Source organism: Cryptotermes secundus, unplaced genomic scaffold (assembly GCF_002891405.2).
Source record: "Cryptotermes secundus unplaced genomic scaffold, Csec_1.0 scaffold446, whole genome shotgun sequence".
NCBI lineage: Eukaryota > Metazoa > Arthropoda > Insecta > Blattodea > Kalotermitidae > Cryptotermes > Cryptotermes secundus.
The window spans coordinates 1,034,616-1,050,875 of NW_019731271.1; the positions used below are offsets into that span (position 1 = coordinate 1,034,616).

A 16,260-nucleotide genomic window follows, 5' to 3' on the forward strand; every position below is an offset into this window, starting at 1 on the left:
CTTTCTACGCTTCCCTTAGTCTATCCAGCCGAAGGCTGGGATAGTACATTGAAATAAGCAACGACGTTCTCATGCCACATTCTTAATTACATACGCCTGTGATCGAAACAGAATCAGTCATCACTACTGTGTTGTGGGATATATCGCTGTGTAGTCCGCTGAAATTGAGCCGACGTTTCGGAGGAACATGCTGCCTCAATTTTCAGGGTCAAAGAATAAGCCAAGCAATCAACTTGAAGTAGGCAGCAGAGAATCACAGTACTTTTTAAGGATGGGGCATAGAAGAGATAAGGCCGGTCACGGTAGCCAAGCAGTGTAAGGCGTGCACTGTCTTCGCTCGCTGGGAAGCCGGGACCGTGGATTCGAATCCCACTCAGGGCATGGATGTTTTGTGTGCGTTTTTCTGTGTTTGTCTACAGGTAGAGGCCTTGCGACGAGCTGATCACTCGCCCAAGGGGTCCTACCGTATGTGTAAGATCTAGTAAACCGAAGTGAAACGGAGAGTTTCATGGAGATAGGCCTAGGCCCAAATTGGTGCTGTAGCGCCACAGGAAAAAAATAGAAGAGATAAGACACTTAATTCGAGTTTAATTGGCAACCAGGTATTCAGAATTCACGGTTTTGGAAATGACGGAATAAAATGTTCAAATCTTTCGAAAGAGATATTTATCACTAGCGAAAGCGTCCACTCTTCACTCGCATTTCTGTAGAAAAATTAACCATACTAATACCACAATGAAACTGTTTTTGACAATCTAATGAACAATCCTATATATTTATGTTGCTGGTTTTCTTTTAACTTTTTTCTTCCCCCCCCCCCTGGCACTACAGCCCCAGTGGCCTAGGCCTATGAACTCCGTTCACTTCGGTTTTTCTAGATCTTACACATTCGGTAGGACTCCTTGGGCGGGTGATCAGCTCTTTGCAAGGCCTCTACCTGTACACAGTCACAGAAAATCACACACACACAAACTAAACATCCATGCCCTGAGTGGGATTCAAACCCATGATCCTGGTTTCCAAGCGAGGGAAGACAGTACATGCCTTAGACCGCTCGGCTACCGTGATTGGCGTTTCTTTTAACTTACCAAGAACGAAATAGCGTTGAGCACAAATTGCTTTTGAATTTTAAACCAGTTGCGGCAACCTAGCAACAGCAGAGATGTAATAGACAAAACTGGACGAAAGGTTTTTGTATTAAAAAGACTCTGAAAGAACGAATCGAATTTTCGCTGTATAGGACAAGGCGAAATCAGACATAGAAAATATAAAATACTTAAACTTGGAGGTGGTCAAGCTTACGGTTGTTCGAGTAACTAAGCTGCCAATGTGGTGTAAGGTAAATAAGCTAGACATGATCTGCTTTACGAAGCCTGTACTGACAGAGGACTTGTATATAGTGCAAAAGAAAACATTTTCAATAACATGATATATGTCCACTTGACAAAAGACCAAGCATATTCGTCTTCTCGTCAAAGAGGATGTTATATATGGAGTATGACTTCAAGTGTTTGGTGGAAAAAATATCTCTGGACGTGAGTTTCAAAGTGCTTGGCGCCAAGAAGAATTGATTGGCCGTAAATCGCTAGTTGTAAAGTAACTTTGACTTTGAATCGAATCAGTTGCAGAAAGAGAACAAGAGGTTTCAGGCTTGGCGTACTTCGTATTTTGGAGGTCCCGGCTTCGATTCTGGGTTAAAAGGTATCTTATCGAGGCTTCTCAGGACGTTAAGGTAAACACACTTTCATCTTAGAGTAAGCCACTGTTGCTTGTTCCAACCTTCTTCCAAATCATCGTTCGTACACGACACAAGCCCTAAATAATGAAGTTCACAACATTTCGTTAAATAAGGTCAGAACGTCTATTATTAAGAATTTATTAATTTATTTGAGTACGCTTTTATCCTTGCTCTTGATACTAAATTTTTATATACTTTATCCTCTTAATTAGGACGTTCAGTTTCAGTTCTAAGGATAATGAGTTTTACTAGACGAGTAAGATTAAATGAATACTCAGCAGTAAACATCGATTAACCTGCACAAAAATTACTTATCATGTTTCGTACATTAATCCAGTTATTAGAGTAATCTTATCTGTGTCATGAAAGGTTCAGAATAATATACAGCGTTCTCATTCCTGTGCTACAGCCAAGGTAAGAGCACACATGGAACATTGTTTTCTCATCAAAATGTTATTTAGGACACTATTTAGCATTCTATTTTTACAGACCTGTATTTGAATTTCAGACAAATAGAATTTTGTGCTTATGAAATTAAATTTGGAGCAAACAAGGTAACACACTGATATGTTGGGTTTTTGGACTTTACTCTGGTTTCCCTTCAGTACGTATAAATCTTTCACCGTGTTTTTATTAGTTATCTTAAAAACCAGGACGATGGATAAAGTCCAAAAACCCAATATATCAGTGTGTCCATCGTCAGAATCCTTTAGTAACTACAAACAAGGTAAGTTCTGAAGTGAGTGGATAATGATTTGTGTGTATGTTACCAAGAAGATGCCTTTCAGTATAATGGTCAAAAACAGAAACTCGATCTATAATAATCTTGTTTCTTCATGGCTTAAATCGGCAGAAACACAGGCACGAGTTAATGAAATGTGTTTAGTGGGCTCAGAAGGATAAATTATGCTCCTACAGAAGTCTAATGCAAATATAGGGATGCTTGCGTAATTCGAAAGAAGATAAATCAAACTCTTAAAGAGATTCATGTTTGGACTTACCTACATAAAACCGCACATCGTTACAATTTTGTCTGAAAGTGTGTACAGGATGTCATCAATAGTACTGCATTTGAAAAAATATTGCAACTAAGCTGTAAGACATGGGATTTGTGGTGAACAAAGCGGCGCTAGGGCGGTTTTCTCCGAGTACTTCTTTTTCCCCTGCCAATCTTCATTCCACCAATTGCTCCACAATCACCCTCACCTATCATCTGGGGCTGGTACAAAAGGCCAGAAGTGGCCGCAGTACAAGGGACTTAGTCCCACCCCACTAACAATAAAAAAAGCTGTTAGACAGAAGATTTATATCAGACATCAGATTTCAGAGAAGCTTAATCATTGAAAAATAAAAACGGTGTTTGACTTTGTGTCTCACAGCCGAAATTATGGTTGTTTTTCCTTCAAGTTGCACTATTCAGTCTGCAGGATGAGATATTTTAAAATTAACTTAAAATTGTTACTGTGGTGGAGATGAATCGTTGCCAGATTTACCTACAATGTTACTATTTTTTCGGGTATGATGATATTTGCTTACATTCCAGTTCTTCGCGGTCAGACACTGCCCATTCTAGAAAAGTTTTGGCTCTCCGCGTCCCGGTCGATAAATACGCGTAATGTACTGTGTTGGCGACGGAAATATATCATATCCAAAGTGAAGTATGGTACATATATTTTGAAAGGATGAAAAATTTGAGTCTAGTACTAAATTTCCCACAGTGAATGGGCGCCGACCGCGTTCCCCCAAAAGGTAACGTTTCTGACTAGTATTTAGGTTCTTCCCGGTTCGAATCTCGACGGGAATATTGACTGTCCAGATTGATGTATTTCGTGGTTTCCTCGTTCTCTCCAGGCAGACATTGAAATAGTATCTCGAATTCGGTCACAATCCCTTCGTTTTAAACACTCTATAATTCATTATACACTAATCTTTTTTTTTTCGAATTATATAGTCTGATCTACTGTCAGCACTGTTAAATAATAACTGCTCAGCGGGTCAAGAAATTTCCAGTTATTGTGGAAACTAAGGTTTCGCTACTACGTTCATAAATCATATTGCAGTGACTGGAAGCACTGCTTTCTATGTACCTACGAAAGTTGAAGGTTCTGCAATGTATTCTTATGATGTGAGTCGCAGGGAAACTATGAGTAAATATTGTGAAACGTCATCACTCTAGATTACTTTCAATTTCACACATGCGCATGTGGATCGCCATTTTCAACTGTCGTCGAGTCAACACGGAAATATAGATCATCCTTGTAAAAGTAGTTATTTTTGAGGACAGTAAAATCATTAATTTTTTATATAATAAATACTGTTGTTTTTCTTCAGGATGCAGGTAGCAATACGTTAATTACAGATGTACACGTATGTCACCCTTGTGGGAAGGTGGCTGAGATGTGCTGCTTATCGTGTCATCCACCTTCCCACAGCAGTCACGTTCTGCCGGTAAATAAAATAATAATCAACATTAACCTTGACTCCCTTTCGCAAATATTTGTATTATTTAATTTAAATATCAACATATTTAACTTCAGACCAACTTATGAAAACACTTGGAACCAAGTATTTGGTTTCACTCCTTCATTAAAGTACACGTCTACTACAAACTAAGAATTGTAAGTATCTAACTCCACAGTAGCTCATCTGGACAACAAATTCCCAGCCTCTTGCGATACTCGATGATTTATAACTGGAACCGAAATTGTATTGCTGGGACACATGTCTCATTTTGTCTGGATGTTACTTGAAGAAATACAGGGCGTGTTCATTATTCAGAATTACTGGGGGGTGCGGGTTTGGTCCATCGTCCGCTATTCTAGAAACTAGAAAACATAAAATTTCGGAAATCGGATCTGCTTCCATCCTCAGGTGAGGGGGAAGACAACTATTCATTGGGTCCCTTAGAAAGAGCTAACCTCAGTTACTGGACCAGTGATTTTGAGTGTTGTACATCATCGCCAGAACCCTTTGGAGTCTGCATGTTCACTATTCCTTGATGTTTTGGTTAACTATATAGAAGTAATATACTTCTTCGGATGTTACAGCGTGCGTATAAGTCTAATAGTAAAGCTATGCTAGAAATGGATTTTTATAACAGAGCTCGTTAATGTGACAGGAAACATTTTACAATGGGATGCCCCTCTTCTTCCCTTCTACTGGTCGTTCTATTTGCCAGTGTCCTTGGGTGTGTCTGTAGCTGTGAAGTCAAGAATGGAACCCAGAACTGTGTTGTAGAAGGAGAGAAGACAGCAGGTGGGTGTTAAAATAGTGTTATAACTCTCATTATAGTTTCCATAATTGTATACATGTATATGAGTTTACACGACAAGAGTCAGCTTCTGAAATGTAACAGAAATATGTGCACAAAACATGAAGCTTCATACTCAGAAGGATTTTGCATATTATTCATAAGAATATATGGATTTGGAAAATAGTGTTGTCACTTATTAATGACTCTATACGAATTTTGGTTTGATAACTGACTTTATACATACTTCGAAATTTTATTGCAAATTTTTTAAGCTAAATTACACCAACTGTTTGCTTCTCAAGACAAACCGTGTTCCATGGTATTAAGCGAAATTGCATTAATTTTTATTTCAGAAATTTTACCCAGAAAAACAAAAACAATCGAAAACGATGTCGTAGATGAAGAAGTCTGGTCAAAATTCCGTGGTAAAGGTAAGTTAATATTATTGATATGAATTTTGAAAGTTGTTTGCATTTCAATTACTCACTCACATTCTCGTCTATTACTCAATAGCTCATTAAGTAATAAATTCAAAGAAGAACTGAAAAATTCCAACAAAACTCCTTCCTCGTAAGTCGACTGTTCGCATTCAAAGTACATTCGACTGATCAGCAGTATCGTGAGATATCAGTGATACCATGTGTTGGCATGTGTTAGCAGCACCATTCTTATAAGTGGGGTTCAAAATCTTAGTTTTATCTTTCTAATGACAAAAGCAGCAGAAGTAGATAAAAGAATTACCGATTATCATATGATTCTCGAAGGGCCTATATCGAAATATTGCAATAGTCTTCTTCCAGCTGTTAATGTAATGTGTCCATAAAAAAGAAGCATTTGTATTCAGCACGTTTACACAGAGTGTCATATCTCGCATACGACTAGATTAATCAGAAATTACCATGGATACATGTAGCGCAGTAGCGTAGTTGGTTGAGGCGCTATGCTAAAACCCGGAAAGTCGCAGGTTCAGATCCCGATGAGATCATTGGATTCTTTTCAGTTGACATAATCCTTCCAGCCGCACAATGTCCCTGGGGTCGACTCAGCCTCTAGCAGAAGTGAGTACGAGGAATTAATTAAATAATTTTCCTGGGGAGTAAAGAGCGGCCGGCGCGTAAGGCTGACAACCTTGCTGCCATCTATGAGCCGATTGTCTAGAAAATGTGGAAATCTCAACATCTAACAACCCTATGGGCCTCCACGGCCTGTTAAGGGATACTTTTACTTTACTTTTACTTTTTTACAGGTCTATCGACTACATGAGAATTATAACAAAATATTTTACTCGGATCTCCAGACATAATGGGAACGGACAGAATTACTAAACGTCATTGAGAGTCCTGAGGACCAAATCTAAATAGCAATGGGGAGCAGACGCTCGGTTAAATTGTGTAGGGTGAGGAAACCTAGTCATCGTTTCTGTTGGCATGGACTGGTCTTTATCGCCTGTCCTAGCAACGTGTCATTATAACCAATCATATTCGCAACCTTACACAACAACCCTGAAAAGAGGCGCGTCATGTTCTCCTCACTTGCTCGAATTCACTTGCCAGACTATACTATTATGAACCGGCAAGTCGTAATCTGAATAATTTGAAATTTGAGTGCAGATTAATGTTTCCAAAAAATTATGGTTAATAGAGAAACTCAACTTTGTTTCCCAACATTCCTTGCATCGAATTTCAAAGAGTGTTACACAGAGGTTATAAATTTATTTTAAAGAAAAAGCCCACTCACCAGAGTTATTAGTTAGTCTCATAAACAAATATATTTCTCATTTATTAATCACGTTACAATTGCCATGATTTTTTAATTTAAAATAATTTACGTTGTTGACCCTGTGCTTAAGTGTGACGTCACGAAGATGTATGGAAAGTAGAATTAAAGCTTCTACAGCTCTCAACATCCGCACTAGACGGAAACGAGTGGTTATCTTCACGCATAGGGCATTTCACCGTCGGGGGGAATAGTTTCCTGTACCCTTTCAGTGTTTCATGGAACCTAAATAAAATTCATTTGTTGTGTTTTTGGACATTATGAATCGTCTTATGTTTTTATTTAAAACAACGTTTCGGTTACTGGATTATATCTCCTTCTTCAGGTGGAACCTACTCAGTTTGGCGCAATCGATAGAGCTACTCCCTATCTGCAGACACCAGCACCAACACAAGACAGAGTATATAAACCAACCACAACACAGATTATCAGCGAGAGTTAAGACATACATGAAAAATATTAAAAGAACGGCACACACACAATTGAGGCCTAGAACCTGTGTCCATGCATTGTCTGACCATCAGTGTCTATAAAATCAGCAGACTTTCAGAATATAAGCCATCACCAAAGACAAGTTCTCTGTATATTACCAACCAAAAACACGACTTCCTCGCATTAACTACACTGGACGGAATTGTAGTTTTATGACTTCTGCTGCGATAATGGAAGCCCTGATAGGAAGGATGTCAAAGCCGGTTTTACTGATCGGATGATCTACCGGAGACAATTGGGTGGAATTCCTTGTATTTCCTTTAGGCGGTGTTCGGTTCAATCTGCAAAACCTTCACTTCTTTCCAACATATTTTGTGGCCTTCTTTATGTGCATGTTGGGCTAATATTAATTTTTCAAAGAGAACTTAGGTCAGGTTGTATTTGTGCTCCTTAACGCGCACTTCTAAACGTCTGTTTGTTTCGCCGATGTAACATCTGCCACAATCACATGATCTATTATACATATACTACGTCTTCTTCTGGGCACTTCTAACCGGTCAAAAACACAATAAATTTATTTATATACCATCGTCACAAACTTTTAGATCTTGTTGAAATAAAATTCTATACGCGGTAGCTTAGTTAGTTGAAGCAATATGTTACAAGCCGGAAGGTCGCGGTTTCAAGTCCCGATGATGTCATTGGATTTTCTTAATGGACCTAATCCTTCCAGCCGCACAATGGCCCTGGGGTTGACTCAGCCTCTTAACAGAAATGAGTACCAGGAAGTAATTAAATAATTTTCCTGGGGAGTAGAGAGCGGCCGGCGCGTAAGGCTGACAACCTTACCGCCATCTTTGAACCGATTGTCTAGATAGTGTGGGACCCTCAACATCTCACAACCCTATGGGCCTTCACGGCCTGTTACAGGGATAACTTTAGCTTCTTTTTTTACTTTTATTCAATTTTCTAGAACGAATGTTTGAACAACAACTAGAGGCTCTCCTTCGATCTGTACTGGAAAATGGATTACCAGCGTTCGGCATTCCTCCTTTAGACCCCATTGCGGGTAACATCTCTATTGGTGAAATTGACTTACCGGGTGTGATAAAGTAAGTAAAAATAATAGCTACTGTATTTCATAATCATAAAGCCAGAAGAACATCAGAAAACTGGGATCTGCCGGATTTGTTCTGTCAGAGGCTTATTCCGTACCTAAAGAAACATAACCTTTCGAGTCTTAGTATGGAAAATTGTGTATTTCATAAGTACATTTATTTATGTATGATGCTGATAAAGCAGTGTATGCTTATAGTGTTTTTAATCTTATTTAATCGTTAGAAATGCGCTTTAAATTTCAAAGGAATGTTTAACAGGCAACGACATTTTAATGAAAAGCAGCCTACTTAATGAGGAGTGTAACGGATTTGTAATATATTAAGGTTAAAACTGGATAATCCGAAAAATGTAACACCTAAGGATACAGGAAAAGTGTCGGCGCAGAAACGGTTTAGGATCGAATCCAGAGGCGGTAGAAGGGCGAGACGAACGGACAGACCTATCAGTCTGAACAAGGAAATGTTCTTACAGTTAAAAATGAAACCTATTGCGTAGCGATAGGGACAAATCTGCATGCTTGCTATTTATTTCTAAAGTACATGCTATAAAATTTGCTTTTATACTTACATTTCTCAGTTATACAAGGAAATAAGGGAGGAGGGAGCACAAGTATTTGAACTTGACTTTTGCGAATCAATACTACTTCCTAGTTTGTTAAAAGAAATGGCAATATTGACAGGTAAACTATGAAAATTGATAACATATTTCAACCTACATGACATAATTCTTTGGCTGCCAGAAATACATCATAATAACGGAAAATATTGAAATATTTGTGTATTGTGTGTCTGAAAATTTGTTTCTCTCTTCGGTTTTCTTTATTCGTTCATACCTGAAAGCCACTTACTTACGTTGTGAGTTTATCTGAAAGGAACAAACAATTATCGTTCTGTTAGTAAGTCACAAATGTTGCAGTCACATATTTTAGAATGTACTATCTTAAAAATGCCGCATTGTAATAAACCCGCTTCTTCGCTCGTTTATCGTTCACTTGTCAAATTCATAAAATATATTTCTTTCGGAAGCGAGACAAATATGCAGATTGTCCCCAAAACAGATTAAATAATACATAAAATTTATTTTTCTAACTTAAGAACACAATGGCAATGAAGCAGTAGGAAGGAAGACGTTTTATATTAAAAATGATTCAAACTAATAATTACTGGGTGACCGACCCAAACTTGAAACAATATATTGTATCAGTAATATGTTGACAGAAATGTTTACGGATATGCTTTTCATGCTGAAATAGTTCCTTGGCGGTACAAGTGACCTGAAAATATAATCTGCCTACTATAGGAAATCTGATACTGTCATATCCTATTCCTTTAATATCAGCCTTCATATTGACTTTCCATGCGTCCCACGTGCCTCAATCATCTCACGTTCACTCATCATCACTCAAGCAGCTGAGCCCTTCTTGAGAAGCCGCCAATTGTGCAGCAACTCAAGTACTTCCCAGCATTTTATGGAACCCGAAGGTTCAGTACCGTGAACACAAGAGCCGTCCATTGGTCCCTATCCTGAGCCAGATCGACCCAGTCCATACGCTCCCATACTATGTCTCTAAGGTCTATATTAATATTGTCTACCCACATGCGTCTTGGTTTTCCTAGTGGTCACTTTCCTGCTGACTTTCCCACCAATATCCTATATGGATTCCTCTTCTCCCCATTCGTGTTATATTCCCTGCCCATATCATCCTTTTTGACTTAATTGTTATAATTATAATTGGCGGCAAATACAACTTATGAAACACCTCATTATGCAGCTTTCTCCAACCTCCTGTCACTTCATCTGTCTCTGATTCAAATATTCTCCTAAACACCCTGCTCTCAAACATCTTCAGTCTATGTTCCTCCCTTAATGTTAGGGACCAAGTTTCACACCCACAGGAAAATTTTATTGAATAAAATTTCGTACGAATTTGGTAGCAGTGATATCCCTCGATAATTACTACAGTCAGTTTTATCACCCTTCTTGTGAACTGGTACAATAATATACTCCTTCCACTAATCAGGAAATTTTTCCTTACTCCAAATATAATTAATTAGCTTATGGATCTTAGAACCTAAAACGTTCACCTCCTGCTTCTATTAGTTCTGCCGGAATTTGATCAGATCACTAGCTGGCGACTTATATATTTTCAGCTTTGCAATAGCAATTTCAAACTCAGAAGAGCTAGGATCAGGTGCTAATGGGTCATCTGTATGTATTTCTGTCTGCCTAACTTCACTGACCTATGCACATTCAATAATAGAAAACTGGTTCTTCCACCTATTCAAAATGTTGTGAGGATCTGCAGACAGATCACAGCATTTTCGTCCTTCACTAAATTACTTTTAGGTTGGTGACCCTTTTAAGTCATTTATTCCTTTATACATGTTTCTCTAATGTTCTTGTTATTACTGTTCGTTGCAAGTTCATTTATTTTGTCTTTCAGTTATTTCCTCTTTTTATTCCTGAAATGTCTGCTGCTTTCAGGTCTTACATTGTTCAGATTATCTCTATTTATTTCGCTTGAATCCTGTAACCACTACAAATTGGATTGTTTCCCATCTCACCCTTATCAATGTAATAATCTTGGTCATGCCTGATGATAAGCACAAATTATAGAACTCCTCGCTGTGTTAATATTCTTCCTCCTAAACTTACAAAAGAACCGATATAATTTTTAAACATTAGTCTTCAAGTATTTAGACAGGCAATGCGAAGATAACAGATCCGAAAACAATGACAACAAGCATTCCCCATATATGATCTGATCAGAATATCTTCGAGAATGTAATTTGGGTTTGAAGATTATTGCCTCCTTGAACGCTGAATGTTGAGTAACCATGTTCCCCGAAACGTCGGTAAATATTTACTAGTCTGCACGACGTCACATGACAGAAATCTCCGTAGCTATCGCCTTGCGGATATAAGATGTAATGTAATTTATATTTATTTCTGTTGTTTCCAAATACCTGAAGTATATCGTATTTTTTAAGGATTTATTAGGTCTATTTACATTACGAATTTATTCTGAGTTGTTGGTAACGAGGCATAGATATATTTCAAGAATATATTAACATTCCACTTATTCATAAATCTCCTTTTACAGACTGGAGTATCTTGATTTGGAAGACTGCTTAATCGTAGGCCTGAGCAACGTTCTGATACACACACTGTCTTTGCAGTTACTTAATCTTCAAATAATTTTCAATTTAACGTTCCCACTAGAAGTGACTGCGAACCACACAGAATTAAGCGTCATCCTTGGGGATCTCCTCCCTTTCAAGGTAGATGGAACTCTGAGGTGAGTATTGCCATCAATCCCATAGTATTATATTAGACTCTAAGAACTCTCCCGAGTCCATTGTGTTCCCCCAACATTACTTCGGCTCTTGAACATTCCCGGCCTTAGCTAGAGCCAAAATCTTCCGGATTGATGTAGATGGGAAAACTAAACGGTACTTCCCTTTACTGCGAGCACGCGGTAGAGTAGTTCGTTGAGGCACTATGCCACAACCCGGAAAGTCGCGGGATCGAATCCTGATGATGTCATTGGATTTTTCAGTTGACCTAATCCTTCCAGCCATACTATGGCCCTAGGGTCGACTCAGAGTCTAACATAAATGAGTACCAGGAATCTTTCTGAGGGTAAAGGGCGGCCGGAGGTTAAGGCTGGCAACCTCACCGCCGTGCGGGAGCCGATTATCTAGAAAATATGGGAGGCTCGACATCTCACAACCTTGGGCCTGCTACAGGGGTAGCTTTACCTTTTTTATCGTGCCTACTACGTTTGGTTTCTTCCTTCACGACGAATGTCGCGGTCGATGAGTGTCTTTCCTGATTTGCAATCGAGAGGCCTCGATTTCTGTTTTCTGCTATCGACTGAAGATCTTCGTGGTATCCCTCAGTGTCATGTGGTGAGCACTGAGTTATTGCCTTAGAGAAATAGGACACAATCGCCTACTTATTCAGAATTACTCTTACTACTGTAGTCGAAAAGGGTCGTTAAATGGACTCTGCGCCAACGTACTGTACCTTTGACCACAGCAGTACCTACTGTACTTACACCATACGTTTCTTTCTCTATGTATCTTATAATAAGGGGAGCTGGGATACGGGCTGGACGACCGAAGGGTCGGAGTTCGAGTCCCGGTAGGGTCAAGAATTTTCTCTTCTCCGCATCATCCAGACCAGTTCTGGGGTCCACCCAACCTCCTCCTATCCAATGGGCACCGGGGGCTCTTTCCCCCGGAGTAAAGTGGCCAGTGCTTGAACCTGAAAACTTACCTCCAACTAGTGCACAGATCAAGAAAATGTGGATCTATATATCAACTCCCCCATACGTCTTCAAGGCGTAGTGCTTAATTAGTTAAACACAGAGACAACTTTACCTTACCTTTATGTATCTAGAAAGCCCTGGGGAAGGCGCTTTTCAGCGCTTAATTGGATACATTTACAACGCGGCTGCTTCCCAGTTATGTCCAAATTATAGACGTGCAGCCGTCAGCTTAATGAAATTACAATTATCTCAATATTTCAAACGCTGTATACGAATAAGGAAACTTTATTTCTAATTGTACCATATATCCTACTCCTGTTGGGTAATCGACTCTATTTACTGCACTGTTTGTTCTTCTCCGAAGCAATGACCAAGCGTTTTCTGTACTCGCGCAAATCTGTATTATGTCCTTATATTTTATTTTCAGTTATAAATATTTTTGTCTTGAATCCAACTATATGTTTGAAATAAAATAATAACTGTCATTGCATTTGCAGGAACATTGTTGACATTGTCTAAGTAGATCCAGTATGTAAAGTTGTAAAGCTGAAAGTGAAGTTGTCCTTGTTCTTAACTAATTAAGCATTACGCGATAAAGACGTATGGGGGAGTGGATGTATAGATCCACATATTTGTGATCTCAGTACTAGTTGGAGGCGAGTGGTCGGCTTCACGCCCCTGCCGCTTTACCACCGGGAAAAGAGCACCAGATACCAATTCGATAGGAGGCTGGGTGGGCCCCAGGGCCGGCCTGGGCAACATGGAGAACGAAAATTCTTGTCGTTACCGGGACTGGAACTCCGATCCCTCGCTCGTCCAGCCAGCAGCCAGTCGCTATATCGACTTCACTATCCCTAATTAATTTATTCTTAAGGCATATATGATAACATATTTGTCGTTTATTTTTAAAATTTATATTTGAGCCTCTGGATGGCGCTTCTCAGTTTATAACTCAGTTAATACATATGTAGAAACCAGGATAGCCCAGTCGGCATAGCAACGGGCTAGGGGCTGGACGGACTATGGTCGATTCTTCACAGCGCCTAGCCCGAAACTGTGGCCCAGCCAGCCTCCTATCCAATGGACACCGCGGGCCCTTTCCCCGGAGATAAAGCTGCAGGGTCGTGAAGTTGACCAGTCTCTTCCATCTAGGGCCGAGGTCAAGAAAGGTGGAGCTATGCTTCCATTACCCCATATTTTTCCATGGCTTGATTATTTATCTAATTAAGCACACGAACAATATTAAATTTTATTTTTTACTTAATAAACACTTTCTGTTATTCCAGTGTGTTGAAGACCTCATCGAATCCCGATGAGGTCGTTGGATTTTTTTCAATTAACCTAATCCTTCCAGCTGCACTATGGCCCTGGGGTCGACTCAGCCTCTAACAGAAATGTACCAGGAATATTCTTGGAATGTTCTTGGGGGTAAAGGGTGGTCGGTGCGTAAGGCTGACAACCTTACAGCCATCTATGAGTCGATTGTCTAGATAATGTGGGACCCTCAACGTCTCACAACCCTATGGGCCTCCACGGCCTGTTACAGAGATAGCTTTACTTTATTTATACTATTTACTTACTAATAGACATATAATGTGTAAATATACATGATATAGCGAATACTTATACTATGCTTAACTGGAAGAATTTAAAAACAACTTATGTAATTAATAAAGTTATTTTAAGTGACTGAGATTTGTTGTTTAATGCTTAAAAATATTTTGCCCATTGTGTTTCCAGTCTAGTTACCGATCTACGTCTGCAAGGCCTCCTTTCTATCGGAACGTTAGAGAACAGGACCATCTATTTAGATACGTTAGAAGTCAACATCTTTTTTGATTCTTTGGAGGTAAGAAAAATATATGAGTCATCTCACAATTATTTTGAGTAACATACACATATATATGTATCTTATGAACACTTTAATGAACCTCCGGGTTCCATAAAATGCTGGGAAGTTCTTGAGTAGCTGCAGAATTCTCGGCTCCTGGAGAAGGGCTCAGCTCCATGAGTAAGTAAGTAATACAATATATATAAAGTTGTACTCATTTTAAACGAGACATGTTCGATGCAGGCAAAATATTCGGTGCCTTCTTGATTCCGCTGTAAGCAAGATTTACGACATAACAATGCTGCATTCTATTTGTTACAGGTTGATATCGAAAATATGATAGGTCTTACTGGTGGTAAAACAAAGCACATATTCAACAATCTCATGGGAGAAATTATCCCAGAATTAATTAATCTGGTGAAGCCCTACATTATGCATCAAATCATCGAGGCAATTCGGAACGCTGTTAATTCACTCCTTATACCGCTGGGACTTACTTTCCAAGATTTACTGAATTGCTTCCTGGGTATTGGAAACTGTCCATTTGAACTTCCGTGATACATAAACAGGTCAAATGTCATTTGCCTACTACAGCTGGTAATGCACGTATTTAAAATGTGTACATATTTGTAAGAATGTTTGATCATTACAAATATTTCTTGTTTAGTAACTGAAACATAACCTATAACTCAAACATTTCGATGTGCACTGACTATGATTTCTTTTGCTCAGGTCATTTGTTTCACTTGAATATTGCACACTTCATGTGGTATTATATCTTCTTCACTATTGAGGAATATACACATTATGTTTCTTGCAACATTCAATACTTATGTTACGTCATTTTTCATTATGAATTGACATTTCTCTTTACACATTGGTGGGCCTATCATGTAATAAGCATGAAGTTTTTATTTGAAGAGATTTTGAATCATGCATTCTAATATAGTGCAGTTAATAAGTTGAACCTATATTTGAATTGTTAGGACAAACACAACGGTATTCTTTTGTCTTAGATCATTATACAAGGTTAGTATAAAAGAAATAGACGCTTTCAACGTTTTATAGCAACCAAAGTATTATTGATATGGCCAAAATACTTACACGGAATTTAGTATACTTGTATATCTTTAAGTTTGTATGACTAAGTTACAAATTTTCTATGTGTGAGACGTTTGTCATACGGCAGATATCAATAAAATAACCCAGTTCGTTCTCAACACCGCTCAACAGACCAGAGCATGGCACTGACAAGTTGGCCACCAAGAATTCCGATCTGACTCCCACTGATTATTTCTTGCGGGGATGTATCAAAGAGAGTTTTTGTTCCTCCACTTCCTGTAAGTGTAAACACTCTAAAGCAACGCATCGCAACTATTACCTGTGCTGACGAGGACATGCTCCGGTGTGTTTGGAACGAATTGAATTATCGTATTGATATCTGTCGTGTGACAAAAGGCTCACACATAAAACATTTGTAACTTAGTCTTACAAACTCAAAGACATATACTGAAAAACCATGTATTTTGGCTATTTCAACAATACTTCGGTTTCTATAAAAAAGTTGAAAATGTCTATGTATTTTATAATAACCCTGTATTTTAACAAAGAAAGGGCAGCAGCTGTATTTCTAGAAACTTGATTTTAAAGTCATTTTTATATATTTATTCTGGGCCGGGATACCTAGCCTACCAAATGCTTGGTTTGGGGCTGGACGGACGTTGTTCGATTCTCGGCAGGGACGGAGGATTTTGTCCTCGCAACCAGCCTACACGGTCTGTGGCCTACACATTCTCCTGTCTGCCTGGTACCGGGTGGTACCCATTTCCTGGGGATAA

At 38.9% G+C, this 16,260-nt stretch overlaps 1 protein-coding gene across 1 annotated transcript; it reads left to right on the forward strand.

Annotated features, from left to right (window-relative positions):
* Positions 1–2,096: 2,096 nt before the first annotated feature.
* Positions 2,097–15,652, forward strand: LOC111866816. Its single transcript, XM_033752418.1, has 7 exons — positions 2,097–2,152; positions 4,857–4,993; positions 5,345–5,422; positions 8,173–8,311; positions 11,422–11,616; positions 14,332–14,440; positions 14,744–15,652. The coding sequence occupies exons 2-7, from the start codon at positions 4,870–4,872 to the stop codon at positions 14,978–14,980; spliced, it is 882 nt and encodes a 293-aa protein (XP_033608309.1). The 5' UTR covers positions 2,097–2,152; positions 4,857–4,869; the 3' UTR covers positions 14,981–15,652.
* The last annotated feature ends 608 nt before the right edge of the window (positions 15,653–16,260 follow it).